General features: G+C 46.3%; 1 protein-coding gene across 12 annotated transcripts in view; it reads right to left on the reverse strand.

The window, feature by feature from the left end:
- serac1 (serine active site containing 1) overlaps window positions 1-15618 on the reverse strand; it is a 232373-nt gene that overhangs the window by 98173 nt on the left and 118582 nt on the right. For all 12 annotated transcript variants that reach the window (XR_013499660.1, XM_078230002.1, XM_078229996.1 and 9 more), the window contains one exon: window positions 12389-12502. Coding sequence is in view for 11 of the 12 variants with exons in the window: in XM_078230002.1 (XP_078086128.1) it covers window positions 12389-12502 (114 nt within the window). In the remaining variant the exon portion in view is untranslated. The remainder of the gene's footprint in view (window positions 1-12388; window positions 12503-15618) is intronic.

Below are 15618 nucleotides of genomic sequence, written 5' to 3' on the forward strand. Positions count from 1 at the left end.
TCCTTTCCTTATAATTCAAACCTTCCAGACCAGGTAACCTCCTTGTAAATCTTTTTTGCACCCTTTCCAGTTTAATAACACCCTTCTTATAGCAGGGCAACTGGAATTCTCCGCTGAATTTCAAATGTGGCCTTAACAATGTCTTGTACAGTTGTAACATATCATCCCAATTCCTGTACTCAATGCTTTGACTGATGAAGGCAAGTGTGCCCAAACACCTTCTTCACCACCTGTCTACCTGTGATGCCACTTTCAAGGAACTATGTACCTGCATCCAGAGGACTCTCTGTTCGACAAGACTGCATCTCCACATCACGACAAGACTCGCCAGGGCCCCACCATTAAGTGTGTAAGTCCTGCTCTGGTCTGTCTTACCAAAATGCAACAGCTCGCATTTATCGGAATTAAATTCCACCTGCCATTCCTTGACCCACTGGCCCAGTTGATCAAGATCCCATTGTAGTCTTAGATAACCTTCTTCACTGTCCACAACACCACCAATTTTGATGTCTTCCGCAAACTTACTAGCCATGCCTCCTATATTCCCATCCAGATCGTTTCTATAAATGACAAACAAGGCTTCTAGAAAAAGTGAGAGGGCATGGGATCCAAGGGGCTGCTGCCCTGTGGATCCAGAACTGGCTTGCCCAAAGGAGGCAGAGAGTGGGTATAGATGGGTCTTTTTCTAAATGGAGGTCGGTCACTAGTGGTGTGCCCCAGGGATCTGTTCTGGGACCCTTGCTGTTTGTCATTTTCATAAATGACCTGGATGAGGAAGCGGAGGGATGGGTTGATACGTTTGCCGATGACACGAAGGTTGGTGGGGTTGTGGATAGTCTGGATGGATGTCAGAAGTTACAGAGGGACATAGATAGGATTCAAGACTGGGCGGAGAAGTGGCAGATGGACTTCAACCCAGATAAATGCGTAGTGGTCCATTTTGGCAGGTCAAATGGGATGAAGGAGTACAATATAAAAGGAAAGACTCTTAGTACTGTAGAGGATCAGAAGGACGTTGGGGTCCGGGTCCATACAAAGAACAAAGAACAATACAGCACAGGAACAGGCCCTTCGGCCCTCCAAGCCCGTGCCGCTCCCTGGTCCAAACTAGACCATTCTTTTGTATCCCTCCATTCCCACTCCGTTCATATGGCTATCTAGATAAGTCTTAAACGTTCCCAGTGTGTCCGCCTCCACCACCTTGCCTGGCAGCGCATTCCAGGCCCCCACCACCCTCTGTGTAAAATATGTCCTTCTGATATCGGTGTTAAACCTCCCCCCCTTCACCTTGAACCTATGACCCCTCGTGGGTCACCACCGACCTGGGGAAAAGCTTCCCACCGTTCACCCTATCTATGCCTTTCATAATTTTATACACCTCTATTAAGTCTCCCCTCATCCTCTGTCTTTCCAGGGAGAACAAGCCCAGTTTACCCAATCTCTCCTCATAACTAAGCCCCTCCATACCAGGCAACATCCTGGTAAACCTCCTCTGTACTCTCTCCAAAGCCTCCACGTCCTTCTGGTAGTGTGGCGACCAGAACTGGACGCAGTATTCCAAATGCGGCCGAACCAACGTTCTATACATCTGCAACATCAGACCCCAACTTTTATACTCTATGCCCCGTCCTATAAAGGCAAGCATGCCATATGCCTTCTTCACCACCTTCTCCACCTGTGACGTCACTTTCAAGGATCTGTGGACTTGCACACCCAGGTCCCTCTGCATATCTACACCCTTTATGGTTCTGCCATTTATCATATAGCTCCTCCCTACATTATTTCTACCAAAATGCATCACTTCGCATTTATCAGGATTGAACTCCATCTGCCATTTCTTTGCCCAAATTTCCAGCCTATCTATATCCTTCTGTAGCTTCTGACAATGCTCCTCACTATCTGCAAGTCCTGCCAATTTTGTGTCGTCCGCAAACTTACTGATCACCACAGTTACACCTTCTTCCAGATCGTTTATATAAATCACAAACAGCAGAGGTCCCAATACAGAGCCCTGCGGAACACCACTAGTCACAGGCCTCCAGCCGGAAAAAGACCCTCCCACTACCACCCTCTGTCTTCTGTGACCAAGCCAGTTCTCCACCCATCTAGCCACCTCCCCCTTTATCCCATGAGATCCAACCTTTTTCACCAGCCTACCATGAGGGACTTTGTCAAACGTTTTACTAAAGTCCATATAGACGACATCCACTGCCCTTCCCTCGTCAACCATTCTGGTCACTTCTTCAAAAAACTCCACCAGGTTAGTGAGGCATGACCTCCCTCTCACAAAACCATGCTGACTATCGTTAATGAGTTTATTCCTTTCTAAATGCGCATACATCCTATCTCTAAGACTCTTCTCCAACAACTTCCCCAGCACTGACGTCAAGCTCACCGGCCTACAATTACCCGGGTTATCCTTCCTACCCTTCTTAAATAACGGGACCACATTAGATAGGACTCTAAAATCGGCCCCGCAGGTGGAGGAGGTGGTTAAGAAGACGTATGGTGTGCTGGCCTTTATCAATTGAGAGATTGAGTTTAGGAGTCCGGGGATAATGATGCAGCTATATAAGACCCTCGTCAGACCCCACTTGGAGTACTGTGCTCAGTTCTGGTCGCCTCATTAGAGGAAGGATGTAGAAAAGATTGAAAGGGTGCAGAGGCGATTTACAAGGATGTTGCCTGGATTGAGTGGCATGCCTCATGAAGATAGGCTGAGGGAGCTCTCTTTGGAGAGACGTAGGATGAGAGGAGACCTAATAGAGGTATATAAGATGTTGAGAGGCATAGATCGGGTGGACTCTCAGAGGCTTTTTCCCAGGGTGGAAATGGCTGCTACGAGAGGACACAGGTTTAAAATGCTGGGGGGTAGGTGCAGGGGAGATGTTAGTGGGAAGTTTTTCACACAGAGGGTGGTGGGCGAGTGGAATCGGCTGCCGTCAGTGGTGGTGGAGGCAAACTCAATAGGGTATTTTAAGAGACTCCTGGATGAGTACATGGGACTTAATAGGATGGAGGGTTATAGGTAGGCCTAAAAGGTAGGGATATGTTCGGCACAACTTGTGGGGCCGAAGGGCCTGTTTTGTGCTGTAGTTTTTCTATGTTTCTATTCTAACAGTGGACCCAACACCAATCCCTGCGGTACACCACTGGTCACAGGCCTCCAGTCTGAAAAAGAATCCTCGACCAACACAAGCCAATTTTTTATCCAATTGGTTAGTTCTCCCTGAATCCCAAATGATCTAACCTTACTGACCAGTCTATCATGCAGTACCTTGTCAACGGTCTTGCTAAAGTCCATGTAGGCAACGTTTACCGCACTACCCTCATCTATTATCTTGGTCTCCCCTTCAAAAAACTCAAATTTGTAAGACACAACTTCCCAATAAGCCATGCTAACTATCCCTAATCAGACTCCCCTCCAACAACTTACCCACCACTGACGTTGGGCTCACCAGTCTGTAGTTCATAGAAACCCTACAGTGCAGAAGGAGGTCATTCAGCCCATCGAGTCTGCACCTATAACAATCCCACCTAGGCCCTACCCCGTCACCCCCCCATATATTTACCCCATTAATCCCTCTAACCAACGCATCCGGGAAACTAAGGGGCAATTTAGCATGGCCAATCAACCTAACCCGCACATCTTTGGAGTTGGGAGGAAACCCGAGCACCCGGAAGAAACCCACGCAGACGCGGGGAGAATGTACAAACTCCGCACAGAGTGACCCAAGCTGGCAATTGAACCCAGGTCCCTGGAGCTGAGGCAGCAGTGCGAACCACTGTGCCACCGTGCCATCCTTAGTTTCCCTGACTTTTCCCTGTTGTCTTTCTTAATTAACGGCACAACATTTGCCTCCCTCCAGTCTTCCATCACCTCACTGGTGGCTGTCGATGATACAAATATCTTTGTTCGGGCCCCACAGTTTCTTCCCTAGCTTCCCACTATAATCTGGGATACACTTGATCAGGTCCTGGGGATTTATCGACCTTTATGCATTTTAAGACCTTCAGCACCTCCTCTCATGTTAAGTGGATGCTTTTCAAGACAAGACGATTTACTTCCCCGAGTTTCCTAGCTTTCATGTCTTCCTCTGCTGTAAATACTGATGAGAAATCTTCGTTTAAAAGTGCTTAACTTGGAGGTTTCAGCCTCATTGTTCCACAGGAGCAGGCTGAGGGTAAGGGAGCTTGTGTGTGCACTAATTTATTTAATTATTTTTCAGTTAAATTAGTGGAAAAAATCGGAGGTTTTTTTTTCTAAACAGGAAATAGGCCCAGCAGCAGCCTGGGAAGGTTTTGGAGGGTTTAAAAGTAGGCCGCACTTTTGAGCGGGCAGCGTCGTTAGCGGGCAGCAGAGTGAGCAGGGGACAGAGTGAGAGCTATAAGGGCTTTGGCTCACAGGGCTTCGGGGAAGGCGAGGAAGGTTGTTTGTTTGTTTTTCTTCTGTTACACCCCCCTTTTTGTTTTATCCCAAAAACTAAAAAGGACATGGCTGGTATGAGTGGGAGGCCAGTATACTGCATTCGGTGTGGGATGTGGGAGTTCCTGGAGACAACTTGCCTCCCGGAAGTCCATATCTGTGCCAGATGTGTGGAACTGCAACTCCTGAAGGATCGTGTAAGGGAGCTGGAGCTGAGGCTCGATGAACTCAGTTTAGTTAGGGAAAATGAGAGATTAAAAGATAAAAGTTATAGTCAGGTAGTGACACCAGGGTCTCGGAAGGAAGACACGTGGGTCACGGTTAGGAGGGGTAATAGTCAGAAGGGTGATGTGCCAGAAAGTACCCCAGTGGCAGTCTCCCATAAAAGAAAGGGATGGGCAACAGATGGGAGAAGGGAAGGGAGTGAGCAGTCTGTGGAGGGATCCCCTGTGGTTGTCCCCCTCCAAAATAGGTATATTGTTTTGGATTCTGTGGAGGGGGATGACCCTCCAGGGGTAAGCCACGAGGACCAGATTGCCTCCACGGAGACAGGCTCAGGGGTCCAGAAGGGAAAGAAGGGGTTTAGGAGAGCGATAGTTGTGGGGGACGCAATGGTTAGAGGCACGGACAGGCGCTTCTGTGGGACTGAACGAGAATCCAGGATGGTAGTCTGCCTCCCTGGTGCCGGGGTACTGGATGTCTCCGAGAGGGTAGGAAGCATATTTAAAAAGGAAGGTAGTCAAACTGATGTGATTGTACACATTGGTGGAAATGATGTAGGTAGGAAGAGCAGGGGGGTCATACGAGAGAAATTCAGGGAGTTGGGTGCTAGGCTAAAAAGTAAGGCCTCCAGGGTAGCAATCTCTGGACTGCTCCCGGTGTCTAGTGCAAGTGAGGGTCGGAACAGGGAGATTCTACAGTTGCACGCGTGGCTAAAGGACTGGTGCAAGAGGGAGGGTTTTAAATTCATAGATAACTGGGAAATCTTCAAGTCAGGATGGCAACTGTACAGAAAGGATGGGTTACACCTTAACTGGAAGGGAGCAAATATCCTGGCTGGGAGTTTTGCTGGAGTGTTTCGGCAGGATTTAAACTAGTGTGGCAGGGGGGTGGGGAACAAAACAGGAGGTCAGTAAATACTGAGGCTGGGGTTGAGCTGGGGGCCAGGGCAAGGCTAGCTAAGAAGAGGAGCACTCTGGAGGAGGAGGACCTGACTGGGCCTGGAGGTCTGGAGTGCATCTGCTTCAATGCGAGGAGTGTAACGGGTAAAACAGACGAACTTAGGGCCTTAATGCTTATGCGGAATTTGGATGTGGTTGCGGTGACGGAAACTTGGTTAAAAGGACAGGACTGGCAGCTGAATATTCCGGGGTATAAGTGTTTTAGGCAAGACAGAGGAGGGGCTAAAAAAGGTGGGGGAGTAGCGATATTAGTTAAGGAGCATATCACCGCGGTGCAGAGGGTAGACAACTTAGAGGGGTCATGTACTGAGTCGCTGTGGGTGGAACTCAGAAACAGGAAGGGTGCAGTCACTATGCTGGGGGTGTACTACAGACCACCCAACAGCCCACGGGAAGTGGAGGAAAGGATATGTCAGGAGATTCTGGATAGGTGCAGAAAACATAGGGTTGTTGTAGTGGGGGACTTTAATTTCCCTGGCACAGACTGGAAAGTGCTTAGGGCTGGGGGTCCGGACGGGGAGGAATTTGTAAAATGCGTACTGGTAGGTTCTTTGGAACAGTATGTCGATAGCCCGACTAGAGAGGGGGCTATACTGGACCTAGTTCTGGGAAATGAGCCCGGTCAGGTCATCAAAGTTTCGGTAGGGGAACATGTGGCAAATAGTGACCACAACTCTGTTAACTTTAGGATAGTAATGGACAAGGATGAGTGCTGTCCTACGGGCAGGGTGCTAAATTGGGGGAAGGCTGACTATAGCCGGATTAGGCAGGAATTGGTGGATGTTGATTGGAAGAGGATGTTCGAGGGTAAGTCAGCGTCTGGCATATGGGAGTCTTTTAAGGAACTATTGATAAGGCTGCAGGATAGGCATGTGCCTGTAAAAAGGAAAGATAGGAAAGGTAGGATTCGAGAGCCGTGGATAACCAGGGAAATTGAGGATCTGATTAAAATGAAAAGGGAGGCGTACGTTAAGTCCAGGCAACAGAAAACAGATGGAGCTCTGGAGGAATACAGAGAGAGTAGGAAAGATCTCAAACGGGGAGTTAGAAGGGCAAAAAGAGGTCACGAGATGTTCTTGGCAGGCAGGATTAAGGAGAATCCTAAGGCATTCTATTCATACGTTAGGAACAAAAGAGTTGTCAGGGAGAAAATCGGACCTCTCAGGGACAAAGGAGGGGAATTATGCTTAGAACCCAAGGGAATAGGGGAGATCCTAAATGAATACTTTGCATCGGTATTCACGAAGGAGAGGGGCGTGTTAACCGGGAGTGTCTCGGAGGGAGGTGTTGACCCGTTAGAGAAAATCTCCATTACAAGAGAGGAAGTGTTAGGTTTTTTAGGGAACATTAAAACTGACAAAGCCCCAGGACCTGATGGCATCTATCCTCGACTGCTCAGGGAGACGAGAGGTGAAATTGCTGGGCCTCTGACGGAAATCTTTGTCGCTTCTTTGGACACGGGTGAGGTCCCTGAGGATTGGAAGATAGCGAATGTGGTCCCGTTGTTTAAGGGTAGCAGGGATAACCCAGGAAATTATAGGCCGGTGAGCCTGACGTCCGTGGTAGGGAAGTTGTTGGAGAGGATTCTTAGAGACAGGATGTATGTGCATTTAGAACGAAACGATCTCATTAGTGACAGACAGCATGGTTTTGTAAGAGGGAGGTCGTGCCTTACAAATTTGGTGGAGTTTTTTGAGGAAGTGACAAAAACGGTTGATGAAGGAAGGGCCGTGGATGTCGTCTATATGGATTTCAGTAAGGCATTTGACAAAGTCCCACATGGCAGGTTGGTTAAGAAGGTTAAGGCTCATGGGATACAAGGAGAAGTGGCTAGATGGGTGGAGAACTGGCTTGGCCATAGGAGACAGAGGGTAGTGGTCGAAGGGTCTTTTTCCGGCTGGAGGTCTGTGACCAGTGGTGTTCCGCAGGGTTCTGTGCTGGGGCCTCTGCTATTTGTGATATATATATAAATGATTTGGAGGAAGGTGTAACTGGCGTAATCAGCAAGTTTGCGGATGACACGAAGATGGCTGGAATTGCGGATAGCGAAGAGCATTGTCGGGCAATACAGCAGGATATAGATAGGCTGGAAAATTGGGCGCAGGGGTGGCAGATGGAGTTTAATCCGGATAAATGCGAAGTGATGCATTTTGGAAGAAATAATGTAGGGAGGAGTTATGCAATAAATGGCAGAGTCATCAGGAGTATAGAAACACAGAGGGACCGAGGTGTGCAAGTCCACAGATCCTTGAAGGTGGCAACACAGGTGGAGAAGGTGGTGAAGAAGGCATATGGTATGCTTGCCTTTATAGGACGGGGTATAGAGTATAAAAGCTGGAGTCTGATGATGCAGCTGTATAGAACGCTGGTTAGGCCACATTTGGAGTACTGCGTCCAGTTCTGGTCGCCGCACTACCAGAAGGACGTGGAGGCATTGGAGAGAGTGCAGAGAAGGTTTACCAGGATGTTGCCTGGTATGGAGGGTCTTAGCTATGAGGAGAGATTGGGTAGACTGGGGTTGTTCTCCTTGGAAAGACGGAGAATGAGGGGAGATCTAATAGAGGTATACAAGATTATGAAGGGTATAGATAGGGTGAACAGTGGGAAGCTTTTTCCCAGGTCGGAGGTGACGATCACGAGGGGTCACGGGCTCAAGCTGAGAGAGGCGAAGTATAACTCAGACATCAGAGGGACGTTTTTTACACAGAGGGTGGTGGGGGCCTGGAATGCGCTGCCAAGTAGGGTGGTGGAGGCAGGCACGCTGACATCGTTTAAGACTTACCTGGATAGTCACATGAGCAGCCTGGGAATGGAGGGATACAAACGATTGGTCTAGTTGGACCAAGGAGCGGCACAGGCTTGGAGGGCCGAAGGGCCTGTTTCCTGTGCTGTACTGTTCTTTGTTCGGGATCTCACTTATTTCCTGTTTCTCTACACATAGATAGCCTCATTGATCTTTAAGGGGTCCCATTCTCTCCCTAGTTTCTCTGTTCCCTTAATATAGTTGTAGAATCTCTTTGGATTCTCCTTTACTTAGCTGCCAAAGCTATTTTATGTCATAGAAACATAGAAGATAGGAGCAGGAGGAGGCCATTTGGCCCTTCGAGCCTGCTCTGCCATTCATTACCATTATGGCTGATCGTCCAACTCAATAGCCTAATCCTGCTTTTTCCCAAATAACCTTTGATCCCATTCGCCCCAAGTGCTATATCCAGCCGCCTCTTGAATACATTCAGTGTTTTGACATCAACTACTTCCTGTGGTAATGAATTCCACAGGCTCACCACTCTTGGGTGAAGAAATGTCTCCTCACCTCCGTCCTAAATGGTCTACCGTGAATCCTCAGACTGTGACCCCTGGTTCTGGACTCCCCCGCCATCGGGAACATCCTCCCTGCATCTACCCTGTCTAGTTTTGTTAGAATTTTAAGTCTCTATGAGATCCCCCTTCATTCGTTTGAACTCCAGTGAAAACAATCCTAACCTAGTCAATCTCTCCTCATACATCAGTTCTGCCATCCCTGGAATCAGCCTGGTAAATCTTCGCTGCACTCCCTCAAGAGCAAGACCATCCTTCCTCAGAAAAGGAGACCAAAACTGCACACAATATTCTAGGTGTGGCCTCACCAAGGCCCTGTATAATTGCAACACATCCCTGCTCCTGTACTCAAAACCTCTCACAATGAAGGCGGACATACCATTTGCCTTCTTTACTGCCTGCATGCTTACCTTCACTGATTGGTGCACAAGGATATCCAGGTCCCGCTGCACACTCCCCTCTCCCAATTTACAGCCATTCAGGTAGTAATCTGCATTCTTGTTTTTGTTTCCAAAGTGAATAACCTCACATTTGAAAAGCACCCATTAATTCCTAGTCTTCGCCCCCTTTGTGCCCTCCTGATTTTCCTTTTAAGTGTACTCCCACACCCCCTATACTCCTCAAGGGATTCACTTGACCTCAGCTGCCAACACCTGACATATCCTTTTTAGTGACCAGAGCCTCAATGTCTCTAGCTTCCAGTGTTCCCTACTCTTGCCAGCCTTGCCCTTCACACTAACAGAAACATGCTTGCCCGAACTCTCATTACCTCACTTTTGAAAGCCTCCCACTTACCAGATGTTTCTTTATCTGTGAACAGCCTCCCACAGTCAACTTTTGCAAGTTCCTACCTAATATCATTAAAATTGACCTTGCCCCAATTTAGAACTTTAACTTGTGGACCAGACCTATCCTAGAATTATGGTCACTGGTCCCAAAGTGCTCCCCCAGTAACACTGTCGTCACTTGTCCTGCCTTATTTCCCAAGAGTTTTGCACCTTCTCTAGTGCGGCTATTTACATATTGATTCAGAAATGTTTCCTGAACACACTTAACAAATTTCTCCCCATCCAAACTCTTTAATACTATGACAATCCCAGTCGATGTTTGGAAAATTAAAATCCCCCATGATTACAGCACTAATATTCTTGCAGCTATTTGCGATCTCCCTACGTATTTGCTCTTCAATTGCCCACTGACTATTGGGGGACCTATAGAAGAATCCTATCAAAGCGATCACCCCCTTCTTATTTCACAATTCCACCCTTATATCCTCACTGGACAATCCCTCAGGAATATCCTCTCTACGATATCCTCTCTACATGATGTTCACCCTAATCAAAAATGCAACTCCGCCTCCTCTCTTGCCTCCCTTTCTATACTTCCTATAGCATCTGCACCCCAGAACATTGAGCTGCCAGTCCTGTTCCTCCCTCAGCCATGTTTTGTAAATTATAATATCCCAGTTCCATGTACCCACCCATGCCCTGAGTTCATCTCCCTTACCTGTCAGGCCTCTTGCACGGAAATAAATAGTTTAATTCATTAGTCTTCCCTGTTCCCTGCCATGCTCATGCCTGTAGGCACGGTGGCACATTGGTTAGCACTGCTGCCTCACAGCGCCAGGGACCCAGGTTTGATTCCCGGCTTGGGTCATTGTCAGTGCGGAGTCTGCACGTTCTCCTTGTGTCTGTATGGGTTTCCTCTGAGTGCTCTGGTTTCCTCCCACAATACGAAAGATGTGCTGATTAGGTGCACTGGCCATGCTAAATTCTCCCTCAGTGTACTTGAACAGGTGGCGGAGTGTGGCAACTCGGAGGTTATCACAGTAACTTCATTGCAGTGTTAATGTAAGCCTACTTGTGACTAATAAATAAACTTTAAACTTTTGTCTTGTCTATTTAACTTGCTCTCTTTAAATTCTGCATTAACCTCAACGTCTCCTTTTGTCTCAATACACTTTAGGGTCTCATATCCCTGCTAGACTAGTTTAAACCCTCCTGAGTAGATTTAGCAAATCTCCCTGCCAGTACATTGGTCCCCCTCCAGTTCAGGTGCAACCCGTCCCTCTTGTACAGGTCACCTCTGCCCCAGAAGAGTTCCCATGCTCCAAAAATCTGAATCCATGCCCCCTGTACCAACTCCTCAGCCACTCATTCATCTGCCCTCTCCTCCTATTCCTACTCTTACTAGCACGTGGCACTGGGAATAATCCATAGAGTACTACCTTTGAAGTCCTGCTTTTTAACCTTCTGCCTAACTCCTTACATTCGCTCTGCAAGACCTCAGTTCACTTCAAAGAATGGAGCACAGAGCTATTCTAGTTTAACCATCTCCTTCACACCCTATCACCTCACAGAGGGCTGCAGGTGTCACATATTTGGAATGGCATCTTGATCACCTCAATATGTGTGTTAGCATCACAGGAATTAAGCTGCATCAGGCACAATGCAAATAAGGCAGTCAAAGCTGTGGAGCCTGACATTTCCAATTGGTTTCTAAATCAGAGCTTCTCTTTCCGCATCCTTTAATCATAGTTTTCATGGATCTTTAATTTCAGAGAGCAGGCAAAAGGACTAATGGATCCAGGGTTTGATGCTGCATTTCTCAAAGTACTCATTCAATGGAGGAGGTGAATCAGGGAGAGACGTGGAGGACATGGTCAAGGGGAGCCAAAGCATGAACAGGAGGGGGAAAAGCAGAGATCCAGATAGTGGAGATGACTTGCCTGACTGAAGGTTTATCATCAAAGCGGCTTCTACTTAAAAAGAGTGTGAGACAGCGCCAGACATGCCTGCACTTGTCCCGCGATCTCGTACATCACATGCCACATTCTTCATGACAATCTGACGCCACATAGGGCTGGAGGCTTTCCCCTGCCAGTTGCTTTTATGGTGATGGCAGGGCTCAATTTCTCTGCCTCTGGGTTTCTTTCCAGGGATCAACAGGGGATTTGTATGCCATCTCTCCATCGCTGTATAAAAGAGGTCACCGGTGTCCTTTCCAGGAAAGTCCATTATTATGCCAGGTTTGCTCTGGAAGAGGATAACCAGGCTCAAAAATTTACTGACTTTGCAGCTATCTCAGTCTCTTCAAGAATTCAGGATGCAATAGACTGCACTCATGTGGCTCTTTGGGTCCCATGGCTGCAGACCCTAATGTTTATTAACCTCAAGCTCATATTCCTTCAATGTGCAATTGTACTTGTGAACTATTGAGCACTGGTATGAAATTAATCCAGGCTCTCAAAAGAAATTCAATTAATAGAACAAATAGATAACTTTTCTTATTCTTCCATTCTTATTTATTAATCATTCAAACATTGCTTGATAACATATAATTTAGACAGTGGAATGTTCAATTGTTACTTACCAAGATCATCACACATATAAATAGAAGTGTTTTACCTCAAGAGAAAATGAAATATTTTGGTTCAGAGCCTTAATAAAAAGAATAATTTTACCTTAGAATGTTTGGCAAGGGCTTGCAGACAAAATGATTCAACCTTCTCAGATGGAACAGAACTTAGATTCTGTGCGTAAGGAAGCCCATTTCCCCCAAAACACCACAAGCCTCCCTGAAACAAAAAAGATTACATAACAAGATTCGGGTCCTCTATGCATCCTGTAATGCCATAGCATTCTCCTCTAATACAATATAGCTTTTTAATAAAATGAATCCTGTATCTTTATGCATGTTGAAGAATTGCTCTTGAATCATGAAGCACTTTGTATCATTAAAATTAGAAAATAAAGGTGATCTATGCAAGTACGTTCTCCCATGCATCTCAGGAAGCTGGGTGCCGACTTTCTCACCAAATTACCTTCCTTCCTGCTTAGTATTACCCCAGAATGACATAGATAAGGTCAGAAACTGAGTGGACAATCAAAAATACAAATATTGCAGAGTGCCACTATGACCCCTTTGGGTTCCCCATGAATGGTAAATGTTTCCGTTTTTGTAAAATGTTTGTAGCAGTTATGTGTATCAGCAGGTAAAATAAAGTCAAATTATACCTGCTATTGCCACAATGATGTGGAGATGCCGGCGTTGGACTGGGGTAAACACAGTAAGAAGTCTCACAACACCAGGTTAAAGTTCAACAGGTTTATTTGGTAGCAAAAGCCACTAGCCTTCGGAGCGCTGCTCCTTCGTCAGGTAAGTGGGAGTTCTGTTCACAAACAGGGCAAATAAAGACACAAACTCAATTTACAAAATAATGATTGGAATGCGAGTCTTTACAGGTAATCAAGTCTTAAAGGTACAGACAACGTGAGTAGAGAGACAGTAGAGAAAGCAGGAAAGGATGTCCCGAGGCATGGTACATTGGGGAGACCATGCAGGCGCTACGACAATGGATGAATGAACACCGCTCGACAATCACCAGGCAAGAGTGTTCTCTTCCTGTTGGGGAACACTTCAGCGGTCACGGACATTCGGCCTCGGATCTTCAGGTATGCATTCTCCAAGGCGGCCTTCACGACACACGACAACGCAGAGTCGCTGAGCAGAGACTGATAGCCAAGTTCCGCACACATGAGGACGGCCTCAACCAGGATCTTGGGTTCATGTCACACTATCTGTAACCCCCAAGATTTGCCTGGGCTTGCAAAATCTCACTACTGTCCTGTCTGGAGACAATACACATCTATTTAACCTGTGCTTAACACTCTCTTCACTCACATTGTCTGTACCTTTAAGACTTGATTACCTGTAAAGACTCGCATTCCAATCATTATTTTGTAAATTGAGTGTGTGTCTTTATATGCCCTGTTTGTGAACAGAACTCCCACTTACCTGACGAAGGAGCATCGCTCCGAAAGCTAGTGGCTTTTGCTACCAAATAAACCTGTTGGACTTTAACCTGGTGTTGTGTGACATCTTACTGTGTATGCCACAATGGACATGGAGGAATATACCCACTTCATGTCACATTTCTAAAAACCCAGTTTTATCTCCAGACAACTGGTAAATATGTACAAAATATGTTCATTATGAAACTAACGAAATAACTTCATCAAGTGGCTTTGGAGATGCAAAACCCTCAGCACCGTGAGATGAAAATGTATGTGAGCATGTGTGAAAAAATGTTCCTCATCTGTCCCCAAAATAAATGAAGATTAAATAAAGATCTTTTGGCAAAGAATTTAGAAACACGATTTTGTGATTTTATTGATCTAGCTATGATTGAGAACATTTTTCCAGCAAAGCTTTTTTAATCAGATCAAAATACTTCGGCTGCAGATTGAAGAAGAAGTGTGTGACACAGTCTATGTATGCAGTAGAGATAAGAAAATGGTGAAATATTTCGGCAGCAGTGCATTCTAACTAAGGCTTTGAAAGGAATGGAGAGAGGTCTTCAAAGGTTATTTATTAGTATCACAAGTAAGCTTACATTAACACTGCAATGAAGTTACGGTGAAAATTCCCTTGGTGTGGTCTGGGTGTGCTTAATCAAATCAATCCATAAAAAAGGAAAAGACCATTTTGATTTTATAAAAAAGGAAAGTATGAGGGATATGTTGCTCGGCTCAGATATGGAGGGGTGTGTGGATTCTCATGTGGAACATTAATGCCAGCAGAAACAAGATGGGCCAAATGGCCAGTTTCTGTGCTGTAGCCTCCCTATATAATTTAGTTTTTAAAAAATTATTCGAAGAACAAAGAAAATTACAGCACAGGAGCAGGCCCTTTGGCCCTCCCAGCCTGCACCGACCATGCTGCCCGTCTTAACTAAAACCCCCTACACTTCCGGGGACCATATCCCTCCATTCCCATCTCATTCATGTACTTGTCAAGACGCCCCTTAAAAGTCACTACCGTATCCGCTTCCACTACCTCCCCCGGCAACGAGTTCCAGGCACCCACCACTCTCTGTGTAAAAACATCTGCCTCGTACATCTCTTTTAAAACTTGCCCCTCGACCTTAAACCTATGCCCCCTAGTAATTGACTCTTCCACCCTGGGAAAAAGCTTCAGACTATCCACTCTGTCCATGCCTCTCATAATCTTGGAGACTTCTATCAGGTCTCCCCTCAACCTCCGTCGCTCCAGTGAGAAAAAACCAAGTTTCTCCAACCTCTCCTCATAGCTAATGCCCTCTATACCAGGCAACATCCTGGTAAATCTTTTCTGTACCCTCTCCAAAGCCTCCACATCCTTCTGCTAGTGTGGCGACCAGAATTGAACACTATATTCCAAGTGCAGCCTAACTAAGGTTCTATAAAGCGGCCACATGACTTGCCAATTTTTAAACTCAATATCCCGGCATGCCATACGCCTTCTTGACTACCTTCTCCACCTGCATTGCCACTTTCAGTGACCTGTGTACCTGTACACCCAGATCCCTTTGCCTATCAATACACTTAAGGGTTCTGCCATTTACTGTATATTTCCTATCTGTATTAGACCTTACAAAATGCATTACCTCACATTTGTCCGGATTAAACTCCATCTGCCATCTCTCTGCCCAAGTCTCCAACTGATCTATATCCTGCTGTATCCTCTGATGGTCTGCATCGCTATCCGCAAATCCACCAACCTTTGTGTCGTCCGCAAACTTAATCTATCAATCTAGTTACATTTTCCTCCAAATCATTTATATATATTACAAACAGCAAAGGTCCCAGCACTGATCCATGAGGAACACCACTTGTCATGATGTGGAGATGCCGGCGTTGGACTGGGGTAAAC

Source organism: Mustelus asterias, chromosome 15 (assembly GCF_964213995.1).
Source record: "Mustelus asterias chromosome 15, sMusAst1.hap1.1, whole genome shotgun sequence".
NCBI lineage: Eukaryota > Metazoa > Chordata > Chondrichthyes > Carcharhiniformes > Triakidae > Mustelus > Mustelus asterias.